Below are 17,939 nucleotides of genomic sequence, written 5' to 3' on the forward strand. Positions count from 1 at the left end.
ATTTGATCAAGGGCAGTGAAAATATTACTTCTAAAAAATAAGTGGTCTTGTGGCTCAACTTGCCCCGGGTTAGGGGTAAATTGAACCACTGTTCAAACTGGGCATCCCTACAATAAATCTTAAAGGTAACTATAAACAATAAATAACAAACCAAATACAAGTTTAGTTTTTCAAATATTTTTTATATAAATTTCGATTGAATTGATTGATTTTTTTAATATGTTAAAAGGAAAAGTAATCATACAAATGGTGATACAATTTCATACAGCTTACCAATCAAAGACAGGGTAAATTCAACTTTAAATGTAGCCTACAATGAGCTCTTATTATCAACTTGGCCTACTTTCATTCATTTCTCCATTGAAAAAGTGGCTCAACTTACCCCAAGGCCCATGGTTCACTTTACCCCATAGCCACCATTTTAGAAAAAATAGCCTAGCATTAAAATTCAGAGTCATCTTTAGCTTAATCGTTGCCAACACATCAACATATACAATATATGTGTTTAAACCTGGATACTTTTTTTTTTACGTGACAGAATGTTTTTCACGTTTTGTTCTATGACATAACATACTGTATGTCAGTAAATAACACACTTATGAAGGTCCAAAGCTTTATATGTCACAAAAACAGCAGTTGCTTAGAAGTGGCTAAATAAAATACTTAACATTACCATGCTGAACATTAGCCACCTTAGAGCGGTGATAATAGAATAGAATATAGCTGACATCTAGAACATTTACTTTGACAAGAAAAAAGAAGTACAAATGTTTACTTACCAGACCACAATGAGTATCTCTCTTTCACAGGCAATGATACATGGGAGGTGCTTGCATAATTTCTGGTCACGTGATTACAACTATAAGGCGTTGCTTGGTTACAGGGGGTGGTTCAACTTACCCACTGAACTTACCCTCTTCTCCCCTAAGCATCAAAATATACTTAAAGTACCAAAAGTAAAAGTACTAACTATGCATATTGGTCCATTTCAGAATAATATATATGATTTGTTTCGATTATAATTATTGATGCATTAAATCGTTATAAAAGCTGGTAAAGGTGCAGCTAGTTTGAATTACTTTGAAGGATAGCTTGCGAGTTTTATTCCAGGCGAAAGTCAGATTTAAGTGTTGATAATATTTCACATTATTAATTAAAATCTGCAAAGTGACTAAAGCTACCAAATAAATGTAGTGGAGTAAATGTACATGATTTACCTCTGAATTGAAGTTGAGTTGAAGTAAAAAGTAGCATTAAATGGAAATACTCAAGTACTGTAAAGTACAAGTATCTCAAAATTGTACTTACCCAGTACTTTAGTAAATGTACTTAGTTACTTCCCAACTCTGAATTACACGCATACAGGGAAGATGGACAAAATACAAGAAACACCTCACCACACAATCATCCAGAAAGACCAATTTGGTTAAGGCCATGTGGTTCTTCATATACCAACTTGCTATCGTCAAAGCCGTTTAGTCATTACCTTCCCCTTTTCACTGAAATAACAACAACGGAACATTTCCTCCAAAGTGAGCTAAGGTTGTTGCAGCACGAATTAACGAACTGCTTTCTGCTCTTCTTCGTAATGGCCATGACTATTTTTGCTCACTGGAATCATGCGCCATTCTCGAGGCATATAAAGAGTCACTTTAAGTTAAGACGAGCCGGAGAGATTTTCACGTTTTGTTCTATGACATAACATACTGTATATCAGTAAATAACACACTTATGAAGGTCCAAAGCTTTATATGTCACAAAAACAGCAGTTGCTTACAAGTGACTAAATAAAATACTTAACATCACCATGCTAAACACTAGACGCCTTAGAGCGGTGATAATATAATAGAATAGAAGGGATGAAACCCTCTTTAATGGTCACACATGCAGAGCACACAGCACACACAGTGACCTCTGCTTTTAACCCATCCTAGTACCAGGAGTCTAGTACTAGGAGCAGTGGGCAGCCGTTGTACAGCGCCCGGGGAGCAATGGGAGTGGGGGGGGGGTGTCTGGTGCCTTGCTCAAGGGCAAGGTGAACTGCACCTCTCCAAGTAGCAGTCCACACTCCATAATTGGGTCTGGTCGGGGACTTGAACCGGCAACCCTACGGCTCACAGTCCAAGCCCCTACTGACTGAGCCACTGCCGGACGTGATGCGCAGCCATGCGACTATAATGTAGTTTGTTTATAGCCTAACGTTGTTTTTTTATTTCGGCCAATTGCAAAATGGTGTTGAGATTATCCTGCTGAAATAATCGTAAAAGCATGATTGACATATGTGGGCCACAAAGCTTATGTTGTGCAATATACCGAAATCCAATGGGGGAATATAATTTATTTTTTATGCTAACATCTGCACCACTCTACTAAATGAAATCCTGATAAGCTTCACTACAGTTTGAGCTACTGACTGACTACAATTCTTCCCACAGACTAAGAGCTGCACATGTTTTGGTTTAGCATATGTGCTAAATAGCATGTTTCTTTTTGTCAGTTTTCCAGCGTGTCACTTCGGGAAGCTGTACGGCCTGCTGATGGCCCTTTCTGCTATCATCTCCCTGCTGCAGTACCCCTGCTTTGCCCTGGTCAAAGGAGCTCTGCACGGAGACCCCTTCTTGGTAGGTGCTCAAGAAGTAACTTTGCAGAAGTGTCGATGGAATATCAAATCTTCGTCGGGAGCCACATAGTCAGCAGTGACATACAGTATCAAGTGTAGTGAAATATTGTGACTGACCTTTGACTAATGGATGTTGTGTTACAGGTGGACGCTGCTCTCAGCCTCCTCAGTTTGCTGGTGTTCATACATCCTCTCTACGTACTCATCCACTGCAGGAAAGTAGCACGCCAAAGGGAGGACAACACTCAGTGACAATAACGGCTCCAAAATGGCCGAAGCCGAGTTCTAGAAATAGTGTTTGTCCGTCTGTCTAAGTTTTATACGTTTCACAGCAAGAAAAAAAATTCTCTTTTCATTACCCATTTTTGTATAACTATTTTTTCTTAACTAAATGCTCAGATTTTTCAAATGTTTTTTATAATTCAAAACAGGTTCATAGTTTAATATAAAAATGTTGTTATTGATCAACTGTTTGTAACAATTTATTGACATTTTGAGTGCTCTGTCTACAGACATTTTTAAGCTTTAAATATAGATTCATATGTCCACTTATTTGTATAACAACAATATACGATAAACTTTATTTAAAAAAATACTACTGAACTTTCTGTTATGTTTATAAACCGTGGATAATTCATGATTCATATGGTGATATATTTTATTTTTTTAAAAGGACAGATAAAAAGACATGTATATTTACATTACAGTGTTACGTTTAAAAAAAAAAAAACAGTTTTCTTGCACTTTCTTGATTAAGAGAAGTCTTCAAAAACATTAGTCTCCAACGATACAGACATTCTGCTGATAAGCTTCAATCGTTTTTAAGCTACGGCTGGTAACTTTATTAAAAGTTTTACCTTTAATCTTAGGTACAGTACAGTCAGTGTCACAGTTTCAACAAATATGTCCAAAAGTTCCTTTTCATAAACTACAAATTGAAGCTGTAGATTCAATAGAGTGCAATGTATTCATCGTCAAACTATGTTAGTGTTTAAAATGTTTAGCTTTCCTTACTAAAAATAAATCGAAGAGGTAGCTGAAATATAAACAACTTCCAATCAAGTTATTTTTTTATCTTCAAAATATTTTCCTTTTTTAAATTTATTTTATGATCACTTGAACCATTATTTAAGTTTTACTGATAAAAGAAGGAGCACCAAGTAAGGTAATGCCTCATTTCCACCTCATGGTTTGGCTGTACTCACTTCTGGTACCAGGGTTGCGGTCGAATAGTCCAAGAATCTGCTCCTATCGTCTATCCCCATCGTCTATTCCTTGACCTCTTTGTGAAACGTCACAGGGTTAAGGAATAGTGGATAGGAAAATTAAAAAGGATTTAGGTCAGAGAATTCGAACGGCACTTATCATGGCTGCCACTGAGGTACTTCCGGTCCATTTCACTTCGTTAGGAAGGTTCCTAAGCAAAACGGAATATTCGACTGCAACCCTGGTATTTTCGTTTTTCCCTGCAGGTAGTAGTAGGCCATTGATATTTAATGAGAACCGGTTTTGGGGCGGGCTCAAGCTCCCAGGAAGTGTGCCAGCTGTCGAAGCAGATTTTTGGAATGGACAGTGATACTACAACTTCGGTGTCAGTCTGTGATATCAGTTTGGCCCATTAAGACTTTTTCCTATTGACCTACATTTGGAAAGAGTGGTCTGTAAATCAGCGGTTAAAGAGCTAGATAAACTACCCAGTACAAACACTTTTATAGCCTTATATAAATCATTAGGGTCTAAAAGTTAAATGCGCTAAAAGCCGAAAAGTCATTTTCTCTCTCCATTTATTTGACTGGGCTTAAGGAAAACAACATGCTCTGTTGGCCAAAGGCCTCGGAAGATCAGGTTACTTTTTGAATCTACAGTTGCTCGATTTCTGGTTTCATGCAACACTGAGCAACTCTCAAAGGAAGTAACGGAGCCCCGCCTCCGATGCTGTAGTTCTCCTTATACATCCATGGGCATGGGTATCTCCATTTCTGGATCACTTCCTGGGTGCTTGTTGTCGGTGGGATTCTTAACCGATGGCAGTAGCAACGCTCACAAGAAAGGATGCCATCCTTTCAAATTGTGGTAGTCTTAATATAAACATCAAGGTCACTAATGGTGGTAGAGTGGCTATGTTAAAATGGCTAGATGTCCAGGGTCGCCTTATCAGTGATTTTCTCTGACCAACCAGTGATCTGCAGTTTTAAATTACCTTCGGCTAGCATCGGCTCATCTTGCTTGGATCCTTGACCGAAAGAGTTCAAGGTACAATTCACAACTTTGCAAATTAAACAAAAGAAGGCAAGTAAAGTATAGCCGTGCTGTACCATGCAGTGGAAATGTGACATGTGGTCTTGAGTTTTCATTCAAAATATTCCAACTCATAATTGAAAAAAAAATATTAATGCATAAACAGCTTTACACAATGCTACTATGAAGGTCTGTCATCTACAATTGACACACAGTTATATTTGTTAGAAATAAGCATTAAGGAAAATGAATCCAAAGTGATAAGGCACTAGGTGCTACAAGGTAAGTTATATGTCGATTAGATAAGTCTCAAAAAAGGAGGCAAACATACATTTTGTGTGTTTACACAACCTTTTATATTCTGTCGTCGCTCCTAGCTAAAGCTCGCCCGCTCTCAGAGGTGGACATGTGGTTGTAATGCAGAAACAAGATGGAGTCCAAACTTTCTGGTGGAATGTTTCCTCTCTTCCTGTGGGCTGCTCCCGCCCCTTCCTGTGCAAAGTCCTGTGCGGCGCCACCTGCCACTGCGGGGGCGGCCAGGTAGGCCCGTGCAGCTGTGGCCAGCAGAGGAAACTGACCTGCCTTCATCCTCCACCACTGCAGGGGCTCCACCCCCAGCGACGCCCCCTTGTCGGCTTTGTAGGCGGACATCTCCATGTCTACAGACTCCTCCACGGAGCTCTGCCTGCTCTTCGGGGAGGAGCAGAACAGGTCTCCCAGGAGGAACTCCATCCCAGAGAGTCCTGCCTGAGGGACCGGTTCAGGACACTCGCTCTCATCCACCTCCCCCGCGTCACTCTCTTCGTCCGCACACTCCATCTCTCTGAAGTTGATGGGGCGGGACTCTTTGATGCGCTTGCTCCTCCGTAGGAAGTCGCACTCGGACTCTGGAGACCCAGGCGAAGGGCTTCTCTTGTTCTGGCTCTGCTTCTTACCCTGGCCCTTTTTCCTGTTCTCCTTTACAATCCTCACAGCCTCTTTCTTTAGCCACTCAAAAGTTGCTTCCCGCTCCTTTAAGAGAAACACAACAAGACATTTGAAATTTGTGCTCTCTCTCCACATCAATAATTACGAAATACAGATAACGAAGGTAGTTTAAAAAGTGATTCTTTGTGGATAATGAAGTTTAATCACATTAGCACAAGAAATTGATTTGACAAAGAAAATGGGATTTCTTTAACAATGGCCCTTGACCAGAGAAATACCATAGTCAGGTGGGTAAATTGGCTTAACCAGTATTTTCCATTGAAATATGATAATATGTACACGTGGTAAATTCATGTGGAATAATTTGCTGTCCGCTGTTGTCGTGTAATACCTTTTTACTTAAGATTATTTAGTAAAGAAAAGTGTTCGGCGCATATATCATATTCAAAATGGCAAAGTAAAAATACAATTTAAATGTAATAATATATAATCCAAATAAAATATTCTTTGTGATATTTTAAAATAAGGTACTTTTAAAATAAAATACTCTTACAGTCTAGGCGGCTATACTATTTAATATTTCTCATTATTTTGTGACATTTTCAGGTTCAGTCTTTTTTTAATTGAGCAAATGCCACTTCTATTTGCATGAAACCAACAATAAATACAAATGTACATCTTCAAAAACCTGATTCATGCTTTAAAAAAAGAATTATAATTTTTCATTGGGCCAGGTACAATTCAGGAATATGCATATTTAAAATATAAATGGAAATGATCCATCTGAAACCAGAGCCCAGTCTGCTCTCATTGGTTAGGTGGCTCTGTTGCGACTGGTCAACTGCTTGAAGATGTCCCGCCTCTTAGCCTATCATGTACAATGTGAAAGAGCGTCAGCCAATAAAAGCGCAAGTTGGACTCCTGACTCCAATGGTGTTGTTTCAGGCAGTAGGGGGGACTTTGGGATGTTATCCTTTGCTGACTATTTACATTAGGACTCCTTTAAAACCCTGGCTTACATGAAATGTTCAGTATCAGAAGTCTGACCCTGCTTTAAGAAGGTATGTGATATTCAGAGGGTGGTATATCACTGGGAAGGACCGAGGGCTGGAATCAAAAAGCTGGGCATTAAAACTTCACTGCTTCACTGTAATTGTTGTGCATATAAAGAGCTTGAACATATAGCGTGCCACTGTTATTATCGTATGCAAACGCGGCTAGCAAAAAGCTTGAAGCGTAGTGTCAGTAGCTCTAGACTCACCTTGTCGTCCATGAAGCGCAGACCATGGAACTGGGGGTCGAGGGCACATGCCACACACAGGACCTTGTTGACCATAGGGTTGTCGTAACAACTCGCCAAGTTGCGCCTCATCATCCTCTTCACTTCCTTCACGATGGATGACGACTCCCCCGGCAGCAGCACGAGGTGGCGGGAGAGCAGGCCCGTGAGGATGGGCTTGACTAGGGACAGTCGGGGGAACGCCTCCTTGGCCAGAGTCCGACACGCCACGTCCAGAGGTTTGAGGACCAAACAAAGGTCCTCCAGAACCTTCCATTCAAAGTGCAGAGACGATGAGTTGGCGTGGCTGCTGCGGAACGAACTGGATTCTGAACCGGTGTCTTCTTTAGACAAGCCCTCGCCTTTAATCTCCTTCATCATATCATAGAAAAGGCTCTTATATTTGACAAGGGTGCTCAGCAAAATGTACAACTTGTTCCACGTTGGCGGAAAGTGAGTCCACGACTTTAACTCTGCCTCTTCCTCTCTCGTAAGGCTTTGCGACAGAGTCTGGACGTGGTGCTCGTAAGACGTTCTGTTCCGAGCCAGGGGCAGGAACAGGGTTGCGAAAATAATCTGGAATTGGCCGAGGGTTTTGGAGATGATGGAGTGGGACATCACTTCCTCGATGCAGCCTTGCACAGCGCTGAAGAAACACGACACAGACGGTAGTCCCTCCGTAGAGTGTCCCTGCGCTTCCTGGGGTGACACAGAATCCTCCCTCTCAAGGAATGTTGTCGAGATTGGGTGAGGAACGCTGCATGCAGCCTCTGCACCTTTTTCTCTCTTCACTCGCCTCATCTTGTTTCTTCCCTCCCCTCCCAGCAGGACCAGATTAGGCTGAGAGATTCCCCACTCCTGGGCCATCACTTTCCCCTGAGCCTCCACCAAGCAAAGGTCCTCCCCACTGCTTTCCGTTAGTCTTTGTGTTGCCAGAGCCAAGTTCAGAAAACTAAAATGACAGTCTATGTAATGCACCCAGAGAGTGAGGTACCTCTCCTGTTTGCCCTGCCAGTTGTGAAACCAAACGTCCACACTTAAAGTGACAAAGTGAGGCACTTCCCTCGGCTGGTTGGGGGGTCGCCCGCGTCTCCGTGACTCAAACTCGAGAGGAGCGGTGTAGTCGGGTATCTCCTCGTTTTCGCTGCTTACTATTCTGTTGCTCAGCAGCAGAGCCAGGCTTGTCTTGCCTTTGCTGTGTTGTTCCTTCAGGAGGTGCTCCAGGTGGCCGGTTGAAAGCAGCTCCTTGTAGGCGGGCAGCAGGATGTGCATCAGCTGTTTGAAGCCGTCCCCTCCCACCACAGTGGGGGGCTGGAGGTCCTTGATGAGAAAGTTGATGATTGCATTGGTGACATGAACCGAGGAAACCAAGGGCAGTGTGCTGACCAGACCACTGTTAACCATTACTGGCTGCGAGCGCTGTTGGCCTTTTGTGAAGAAAAAAAAAGGAATACATTTTTCAATGAGTAAAAAGGCTTCAACAGTTTTACACATTTACAAAGCTGTAGATCGATCTTTAACTACACTAGGGAGTTGAAGGATGTTCTCTTTTCTTGAAATGATAAAGACAGCAATAACACTATGTTGCTCACATTTTGGCCAATTAACAAACAAATAAATAAATAGATAGTAGCCAAAGACATAATGAATATCTTCCAATGCATTTCAGCACCCAGACACCTGCTCTACACACACACAACTAACAAACAGCTGAACCAACATGTTTCTCTGACCAGATATAGATATATAAATATTCCAAACAAACAAAATAAAATGAATGATACATAAGGCTTACATTTCATTTTATTTTCTGAAAATATAAAAGTTCTTTCCCAGAATATTTCCCCTTTAAGCTTTATATTATTTTGTATCTCTTTTAAAGAGTTTCTCCACTTTTAAAAAGGCAATAAAAGTGTCAATAACCTATATAAATCTGGTACTTCTTAGTGAAATTAAGTTTGAAACACCTGCTTTAATACTACATTGAGGCTGACATTCAAGGTTTTTAAAGGGGCCCTATTATGTTAATTTCCAGATTCATATTTGTATTTTGAGCCTCTGCCTTTTCACCCTCTATCCGAAACCAGAGCCCGTTCTGCTCGGATTGGTTAGCTGGTCGACTCTGTTGTGATTGGTTAACCTTCTGCGGCCGATTCACCATGTTGAATCGGCTGTGGGGCTGTCGGCAAAATAAATCACTCCGATTGGCTTTTCAGCTTAGCGAATCAGTGCATGAGAAGCGAAACGGAATGACGCAAACAAATGATTAGGCACTCATCTCAGCTTGACGCAATCATTTATTTTACATCATGGCGATCTGGAATGAAGAAACCGAAGACCAACTCAGTTGCCACGTAATTTGCTGCCACACTTCCTGCATGAGGTGGACAATAGCTTCTTCAAGTATTTAACGGACAGGACCCTGGACGATGTGGCTAATCTTTTTTTTTATTGTAGCCTATTACTTACTGTTTTTATCTTATTGTATTTTAGTCGATTGTTTACATTGTACAGTTCTACATTTGATAATAAACCACCTTTTACCGCTACTGCAAAATACAAAACTTTATTTTGTACCTTCACACTACAGCCATTAGATAACACAACATTAGAATGAGGATAACATTAGCTATACTACAATAAAAGTCAGAAGATACAGATGTACATGATGATACATAATTTGCCTGTCAGTGTTATGATGTTGTATATTAATATAATCTTGGATTATAATTACTGATGCATGGAATCTGGTAGCAGCAGTACTTTAAGTTTGCCAGCCACAATGCTTAAATAGTTTATTTCTGCTTCAGAGAGCTGAAGTTTGTATATATCACACTGTCTGTCTTCCGGTTGTTGCCTCTTTTGAATGACGAATACACCTTCTTATTTGACTTTCTCAGGACTTAAAACCGTTTTTTGGGGGCAGACCCCCACAAAGAAAAAAATATATTTCCACACGTAAGGTCATCATCTAAACAGTTTTTTTCATCGATTCATCCGTGAGCAGAGCATCAAGTTGGAATGCCTATAACAGATGATTCCGGTGATTACCATGTTGTTCAGCAAAACGCCTCGCAAACCTATTAAGATCTAAAGCTTCAATGCTGAGTACAGCCAAACTTGACAGTCTCTTCTCTGTCATTGTAGACCGCAAATACCTAATTCCTTCCGTCTACTTGAGTCCGAACGCTTCTCGTTTTCTGCTGTCCCGTTCAAATTAAATCGTCGCCAATCACATTTCCACGCTCGCGCCAGGGGTTACAAGGCTTGCGTCTTGTGCTGCATTCACTTGCACTCGGACATTAGGGATTTTCTCTCATAGAAGTCCGATGAGCCACAACTTTTATTTCAAAACAAAGCTGCCAACTGGGGTGGCAGCTGGGGTGGCAAGGCTGCGGATCTACCCCTGCTTGACCGGTACTTGCTTTTGATCAAAGTCAATGCGGAAAACCCGCACTCACACAGGTAGGCGGAGGTGAAGGAATGAACACTTATACAGCCTTTTTGGCGAGGTGGAGGAACTCGGTCTCCACAGACAGGCAAAATTGTGCAAGAGACACTTTCTGCCAGACGCTGTCTCCTCTCTCACTTTAGGTAACTTCACAAAAAATCGATCCATGTTGCCGCACGCACAAAGTTAGCTAAAGTTAACTAGCTAGATTTCACTGTTTCTCGTTATTTTTTTCTCACGCTATGGCGCCCCCCCGGGGAGGCGCACCTCACACTTTGAAAACCGCTGCTTTAGACCATAAAAAGCTATATAACACAGGAAAAGGAGTACCCAACAAGGCATAATAAGGGTCCTTTTAATAAAGTCTTGACAACTGAAGCTGGATTACTAGGAAACTCGGAAGCTACCTGTGCTGGGATGACTCCGATCTTTGCTAGCGTCCCGTGTTTTGATGTGGTGCTTGTTGGTCAGATGGATTTGGAGATCTGCTGGTCCTCCTCCGCAGCCTACATGTTCCCGACACAGCTTACACACCCCGGTGCTCCTATCCAGAGGCCGTCCCGTCGGGTCCGGCTCAAACCCGAAGAAGAACCACGGGCTGTTTGGTAAGGTGTTCGAGTTACTCAGCAGTTTCTCTGTCCCAGGCAGGAAATCGTATAGCTTATCTAAGCACGGGGCCGGGAGGGAGATGAGGGAGGGGCCACACGTTGAATCACTGGCTGCGTCTGGGTTTGACATCGTCGTCACGTCACTGATGAGCAGCATCGGGCTCTGTGATTGGCTGTTGTCGGACCAAAGGGAGGAGCTGCTGGGTTCTGGCAGGGTGACCAGTTGGATGTCTTGCAGAAGGCGCAGGATTGTTTCTTTGTCTCCAACATCGCATTTCCCGTTGTCACCTAGATCCATCGAAACAAAAACACAAGCAGAAGACGTTGGCCAATTTTAGCAGGCTACATGTTCAGTTTTAAAGCAACTATAGTAAATAGGGGCCTGTGTTTAACAAAAGCAAAACTTTATCAAAACTGGTTGGTCGGCAAAATTGTTCTATTCCAATATAGGTAGTTTTAATCACGATACAGAACGTTTTCAGTTTATTAATTATATAAATAGTCTATATGTATTTACCAAATGGTAAACAACTTTTTTAAATACTGTGGGATTGAAATACCTTTAAAAGTAAAGAGCATTCTTGTCATTTAATCAGATATTTTTGAGAAATGTGAGACTTGTATGTGCTTTTCTTTCAACTGATTTATTTTAAATAAAGGAGACTTGGATTTTACTGCGGGTGCTTAAAATGATATTTTGATATAGTTTTGTTGTTGTTAAATGTGCCCTCCTTGTACTTAGAGCGTTATCTCATATTTGCTCGTTGTGGATGCAAGAATGAAGATTATACAGTAACTGATATACACAACTGGTTATTTTTGGGGTGTAGTATTTATTAAACACGTAAGGAATTATAATTACAGTTCAATTTGGGTCTGTTGTCAGTTGAAAATTCTGTTGACTGTGGAACTCACCCGTCCCCAGGCCCAGCAGGGCGGCATAGTCCTTTCCGATCGAGACCTTGAGCTCTGCTCCCTCCATGATGGGCTGGGAGACCCTGTAGTAGATGTGGCGGTAGAACTGGAAGATAACCAGGTTGCGTTCCTCCTCGTTGCTGGTATACGTTACATACCTGAAATAAAGAGCAAACATTAAGAGAGGGAGACAATCTCTGTCAGACAAACACTCTGTTTTAAAAGAGTATAGATGCACAAAATATTAAGGTTTTTGACATTTTTACAAAAAAAGCAATTTTGCTAGAGTTGTTTACATAGCTAACACAAATGTATACTTGGTTAATACTTGTGTTTACATTCAAAATAAGACTTTTCTCCGACCGTGGCTGACTTGTTTGACCGTGAGAATGCAGTCTCCGTCTTTCATAAGATAAGGTTTCCTTTATTGATCCCAATTTGGGAAATGTTTTTCGTCAGCAGAACGTAAACAAGGCATTGCACATGATGTGAAAATGAAAAAGGGGAAAGAAAGAAAGAAAAATAAGCAGTACCTTTTACATCCTTGTGCCCCTTGATTAGTTATATTATGTTTGTATGCTGCATGTGTGCAAAAAGGTTTTAGCTTTCGACCTGAAGTGAATTTTTCGGTTTTAATTTGTGATGTGTGCCATGATGTGAAAGCAATAAAAGCTGTTGGTGTATAAAAAGTGCTATACAAATAAAGCTTTATTATTATTAACTATAAACATCTCAAAATTAAAACATAAAAATAAAGAGTAAAATATATACATATTGACAATGAAAGATATCTGTACAATATACATTTAAAGGTGGGGTAGGTAAGTTTCAGAAACCGGCTCGAGTGCACTAAAATTTGAAAGTACACAGCCAAAAAGAATCCGCCCCTTCCTTCAGACTTCCTTACAGAGCACCTCCTCCGCGAGAGCAGGCTGCAGTAACGTTACATATCAGGCAAAGCTAAACACATCTAGGTTAGCAATACTACACAGCCAAAGCAACTCCGAAATTGACTCTGGTTTGACTTCTCCTAGTTTGCACTTTCTTTTTGTTCTTAATTTGCTCTGTTAAATTTTTTCTTTTGCGACCAGTAGACGATGTTGAACCTAACTCTGCCATGGTGAAAGTGGCCGCCTGTTGCTGGCGAGTCATTGGAGTACTGCTGCAATGCACGCCCAATGACGGCACGCCCAATGAGGGGACGAGATACATTTGTGCGTGCACGAGATGGAAGGCTGACAGACAGGGCGGCAATCCAATTGGTTGTAGTTTTTACAGTATTACGGGTTCCACAGATGACATTTTTTTATGGATTTTTTGTCAAAGCACTTAAGATATTCATTGCTATCGGGATGTTAAGAGCATTCCATGGAATATAACAAAAAGTGTATCTCGAGCCGGTTTCTGAAACTTACCTACCCCACCTTTAAGGGTGCCAATTCCTTCAACCACATTCTTGAATTTATATATAGGCCTGTCAACAAATCTGTTCCAACCAATAATTCATTTCAGTGTGTTTCTCCTTCAAACAAAAATGTGGGCTTTCTTTGGAGCATGCATCTCTAGTTGGTTTGAATACGACGCACTTAGCCGACTGTAAACAGGAATCTGTATGGACCAATTAAGATTCAAAACATTTCCTAAAACCGAAATAATATCAGCGTATCTAACTTGTGTTGGATAGTGTGAATGTGCATGTAAACGTAGACCTTGTCTGGGTTATTATTAAACAACAATACACAAAAGAGACAGGAAACCATTTTTTAAGAGATAAACATTACTGGATGCTGCTCACCTCATCCAATTAGACTTGCTTTCATCAGATGCATCGATGTAGACAAAAGAGGCATCATCCCGGATCTGGAAAAGGGAGCAAACTATTTCAATATAAACATTCCTGCTGGTTATCAAGTCACAAATTCCATATAAGTGATTAAAAATGGGATTGCATCTCAAAAAGTGTTTACTCACAGCCCAGGCGTATTTGAGGTTGGTCGGCATTTGTCCTTTGCACACTTCTCCAACGAAGGGCCCAAACATGACTCCCTTCTGCAGGTGACACTTGGCGTACACTTTGATCTCTTCCATCTGGTCTTCGCAGGCAGAACCAGACATTCCAGAGGCAACATTTTCGCACATGCACAGGCAGGAGGGCAGGGACAGCGCTGCCCGGGAGGGACCGCCATCGAGCCACGGCTCCCCAGGAGGCAACACGGCGTCCGGAATGTAGTTGGAGTGTGAAGCACTGTGGAGGAGCGGGAAATCCTCCAAGAAATCTTCATTGTTTATTTCCAAACCTGAAGAAGCAAACGGTTGAGAAATAGTTACGGTAATGTTATTAAAAACGGGGAGGACTACATTTTCATGGAGCTGTTTTGTATAGGCACAACATTTATGGAATAAGGCCACAATTGGCAATAATAGTAAATAGAGAGGATGTTGCAGCATAAGAATGTGATGCTACTTTACTACATAGTAGGTACACAATATTTTGGATATTTATTGCAAAGACAGAAGGTTTGGGTTTGTTTTGATCCTTTTATTTCATTCCCCCACCAAAGAAAAAAACCCTTATTAGAGCGTCTTGTATCCAGCATCACCGTTAATCATTGGGACATCTATCTGAACGTTACACACAGACTGTATTTATTAAAATATTGAATACTTGGCGGCCGTGGTGCAGATTTTGACTGATCTTCTATTAAAGGCGCCCCCTTATCTAGTGGCAGTCCTGCCGGGCAGTTTGAATCGATCTTCGGCAATATCTTCCTCAGTGGCTTAGGGACCCCGGGGGGTGGCGCCTGGAGAATTTGGATTGTGATTTCAGTCCTGTTATAAGAAAAAATATATTTATGTTATTTCAGTAGCTGTTTTTGGGTATTTGTAGATTACATTATCAACAGGTTAAGGACCGTATCTTACCTTCGCACAGTAGTTTGTGGAATAACAGGAATAATTGCTGCCGCCTCCATTTCTGCATCACACAGTAATTGAAACGGTGTGGTGCTGATGCAGTGATTGGTGTAGACGGTTGACGTGCATGCTTCTTTGGACATGCGGGACAACATTGCGCCAAGAGAATTGACTCCTAGGGGGACGTGGCTGTACCAAATCTGATCTGTAGGTTCTTTCTTAAGTTGCAAGTAAAGGTCGACAGCTTTGGGCGGAAACTTGCTGATGTACTTTAAAAGAGAAGTCACGGGACAGAATTCATTGCCTGGCTTCTCAAACATAAAACTTGTTTCCTTCTCATTATGAGTTTTTGCTTCGTCTGGTAGGGATAAAGTTAGGTATCGGAGTCCTTTCCCGTCTTGCCTGAGTACAAATGAATCTTTTCTCAGCTTCCTGTTGGCTTGCTTCCCTCTGCGGCCGAAATGTACCTGAATATCAAACCAGACTTTGTTCAGGAGTCCCTTTGGAGTGCTGGTGTCCATTGCTTTTGAGCGTCTGAGGATGAGGATGTCATCAGGAGACAGCGTTGGGTGGGGTGAGGACATGTCTAAACCAGACTTCCTTATTTTCCTCAGCACGCCCAGGAACACCTTGTTTGCTGAGGTGAACTCCACATCTCTCATTATGTTCACAGGGCGATTAAGAGGAGGAATTTTGAAGACGCGGTTAAGTCCGGCTCTCAGGGCGAGGTAACTACAAATCCCATACAGCTCTCCTTTGCTGTTTCGTAATGATCCGTAATATCTCCTCAGCAGAGTGTTCAGCTCGGTTTTATACACAGTGGCCAGGTCCACCTGCAGCCCCTGGGACTCCAACCAGCAAGTGAAGGATCTCACAGCCCATCGTGTCTGCTTCTGTGCAAGCTTACTTATTTCACCCATGCTCTCTTCAAGTTCATCCAGTTCCAAGTCTAACAGCATAACTTGTCTAGAAATCTCAGCAGGATTTAGCACACACTCTTCCTCTTCTTCTTCATCTTCCTCTGACTCATACTCTTCTTTCACAATGACCTTCTCTTTGGTTTCCACTTGACACAAATCCATTTTTTCACAGGAATCCTTCAGATCTGCATTCATAGTGTTAGCTGTTAGCTCCATTAGCTATAAATGTTTATATTTTATGTTAAACGAGGCGTTGTTTGGGGTTGACAGTGTTAGCAACGCGCGGTGTGATACAGTTGAAGTAATCCGTTTTTTCCAGTGCAATACGCCGATTATAGCACAGTCATTATCAGCTTGTTTTGAAGAGACGGGATAACAGAACGATAAAAGATGGCGGCTCTGAGTGGCCAGTCACTGCACCAACTCCAGTGCTGTTGTTTATTGCAGGATATCAGAACAGCGGGAGAATAGCAACATATCGACCAATCCATAAATTATATTTTGAATAACAAAATATTCCCAAATGTTACCTTAGGCTCTTTAGCGTACAACGGATTTAGTTAATGTAGGTGATGCCATAGCAACAAACAACAACGGCTTAAAACGGACTGCCGTAAACAGACTTTTAGCAGTGGGGTCGTGGTCCCTTTGCGCATGCGTACAAGTATATATGGAAGGTTTACAGATGTTTGTTTAGACTCATACTGCCACACAGAAACTATGGTCCCTTAATGTGACATGGAACTTACTTTATGTATTAAAGAGCCTGACATTTAGTAATTCCCTTGTTTAAAAAACTGATATATTTACGGTTTTACTTGCAAAAACGTGTGGGTCGGTGTTACTTAATAGACTCCGAGTGTAAGCGACTGTCTTGATTTTTGTACACTCTGATTGTGTCCGATACATAGGTCCGATACAATCTCGCTGCATGATTGGAAATAAAGGTTGCATTCAAAGAAGTAACACACTAAATACATTGACAATAGTCGGTCTAATTGTTCCTTTAACTTATACAATTATATCTGTGCTCCCACGTGGTTGAACGTTTGCATTCATTACAATGCATCTTTAAAACCCACACTAATGCACCACTGCAATTGTGTTTTGTCAGTTTAAAAGGGCATGGATAAAATCATCAGTGGTCAATGCAAGAAGAATGAAATGTGATGCACTCTTTGGATACAATGTATTTGCAGTGAAAACTTTGCAATTGGTATACCTTGAGGCTCAAACAAAAGTCCAGAGGTTGTGGAAGAAGGGGTCTCAAAAAAATCAGCACGATGTCGACGCTTCAGATGACTTCTTAAATTCGTGGTATTTCCACCTTTTACAAGGACTATTTTTCGGCAAAGACGACAAATAGCCTCCCCGGAATTCAAAGGTTGTCCCCTTTCATCTGCTTTCAAGCCGAAGTACATCCACACGACTGACTTGCTTCTTGGTTTACAGACGAGATCCATGTTTTGCTGAAACTTCTCTGCTCTCGCTGCAGGCTGAGGCGCTGGACTGCTGCTTGTTGCAGCACTGCCACAGGAGTTATGCTGGATAGAAAGGACATTACCCGGAAAATGTATTCAATTATTTTGAGCACAATTTAAAATGTAATTCTAAACGTGTGTCGATGACAATGAGATCATTATGTAGGCTACACATACAAACAGGCGCCGTGCATAAATGTGAAAACAGAAGGAAATTTTGATATAATCTAGATTTTAAAGTGGATACAATTTCCATCTTCTTAATATATTTTGTGACATGCACAAATGCTAAGCACACTCTACTTTCAGGGGCTTTTAGGAAATAAAACAATAGGATGACATGCATTGAATCGGTTTCTACCTATGGTTTCTACCTGCTCTATTTCTATGCTTTCTACGTCATTTTCTGTAGACCGACGACAACATACTGCGACATGTCAGGGTTGCCAGGTTCTGTTGTCAATAGACCTCACAAACTCCAAACTCAGACACACTATGATGGCAATTAATGACTCATTATGAAGAACATACTACCTCAGAATAATATGTATTATATTGGATTATTGATAGTAGTTGGAACTGATTGC

The 17,939-nt window shown here is 41.3% G+C and overlaps 2 protein-coding genes across 4 annotated transcripts in view; one reads left to right on the forward strand and one right to left on the reverse strand.

Moving 5' to 3' along the window:
* Positions 1–3,124, forward strand: part of slc43a3a (solute carrier family 43 member 3a) — a 26,716-nt gene extending 23,592 nt beyond the window's left edge. Inside the window, 2 exon segments of the mRNA XM_079649611.1 lie at positions 2,498–2,621; positions 2,765–3,124. Of these exon segments, the coding sequence (XP_079505737.1) occupies positions 2,498–2,621; positions 2,765–2,872 (232 nt within the window). The 3' untranslated portion in view covers positions 2,873–3,124.
* A 136-nt stretch (positions 3,125–3,260) lies between these two features.
* Positions 3,261–17,622, reverse strand: LOC307016720 (uncharacterized protein). 3 transcript variants are annotated; one of them, XM_079645985.1, is made up of 8 exons: positions 14,961–16,395; positions 14,704–14,867; positions 14,010–14,335; positions 13,834–13,898; positions 12,039–12,196; positions 10,923–11,411; positions 7,047–8,491; positions 3,261–5,869 (listed from the first exon to the last, which is right to left on the reverse strand). In XM_079645985.1, the coding sequence occupies exons 1-8, from the start codon at positions 16,085–16,087 to the stop codon at positions 5,213–5,215; spliced, it is 4,431 nt and encodes a 1,476-aa protein (XP_079502111.1). In that variant the 5' UTR covers positions 16,088–16,395; the 3' UTR covers positions 3,261–5,212. The 3 variants fall into 3 exon arrangements, with proteins under 3 accessions (XP_079502111.1, XP_079502112.1, XP_079502113.1); XM_079645986.1 differs by lacking the exons at positions 14,704–14,867; positions 14,961–16,395 and adding an exon at positions 17,094–17,622; XM_079645987.1 differs by lacking the exons at positions 14,704–14,867; positions 14,961–16,395 and adding an exon at positions 16,402–16,503.
* Positions 17,623–17,939: the final 317 nt, after the last annotated feature.

The sequence above is a fragment of the Notothenia rossii genome (genome assembly GCF_949606895.1).
Source record: "Notothenia rossii genome assembly, chromosome: 1".
Classification (NCBI taxonomy): Eukaryota; Metazoa; Chordata; class Actinopteri; order Perciformes; family Nototheniidae; genus Notothenia; species Notothenia rossii.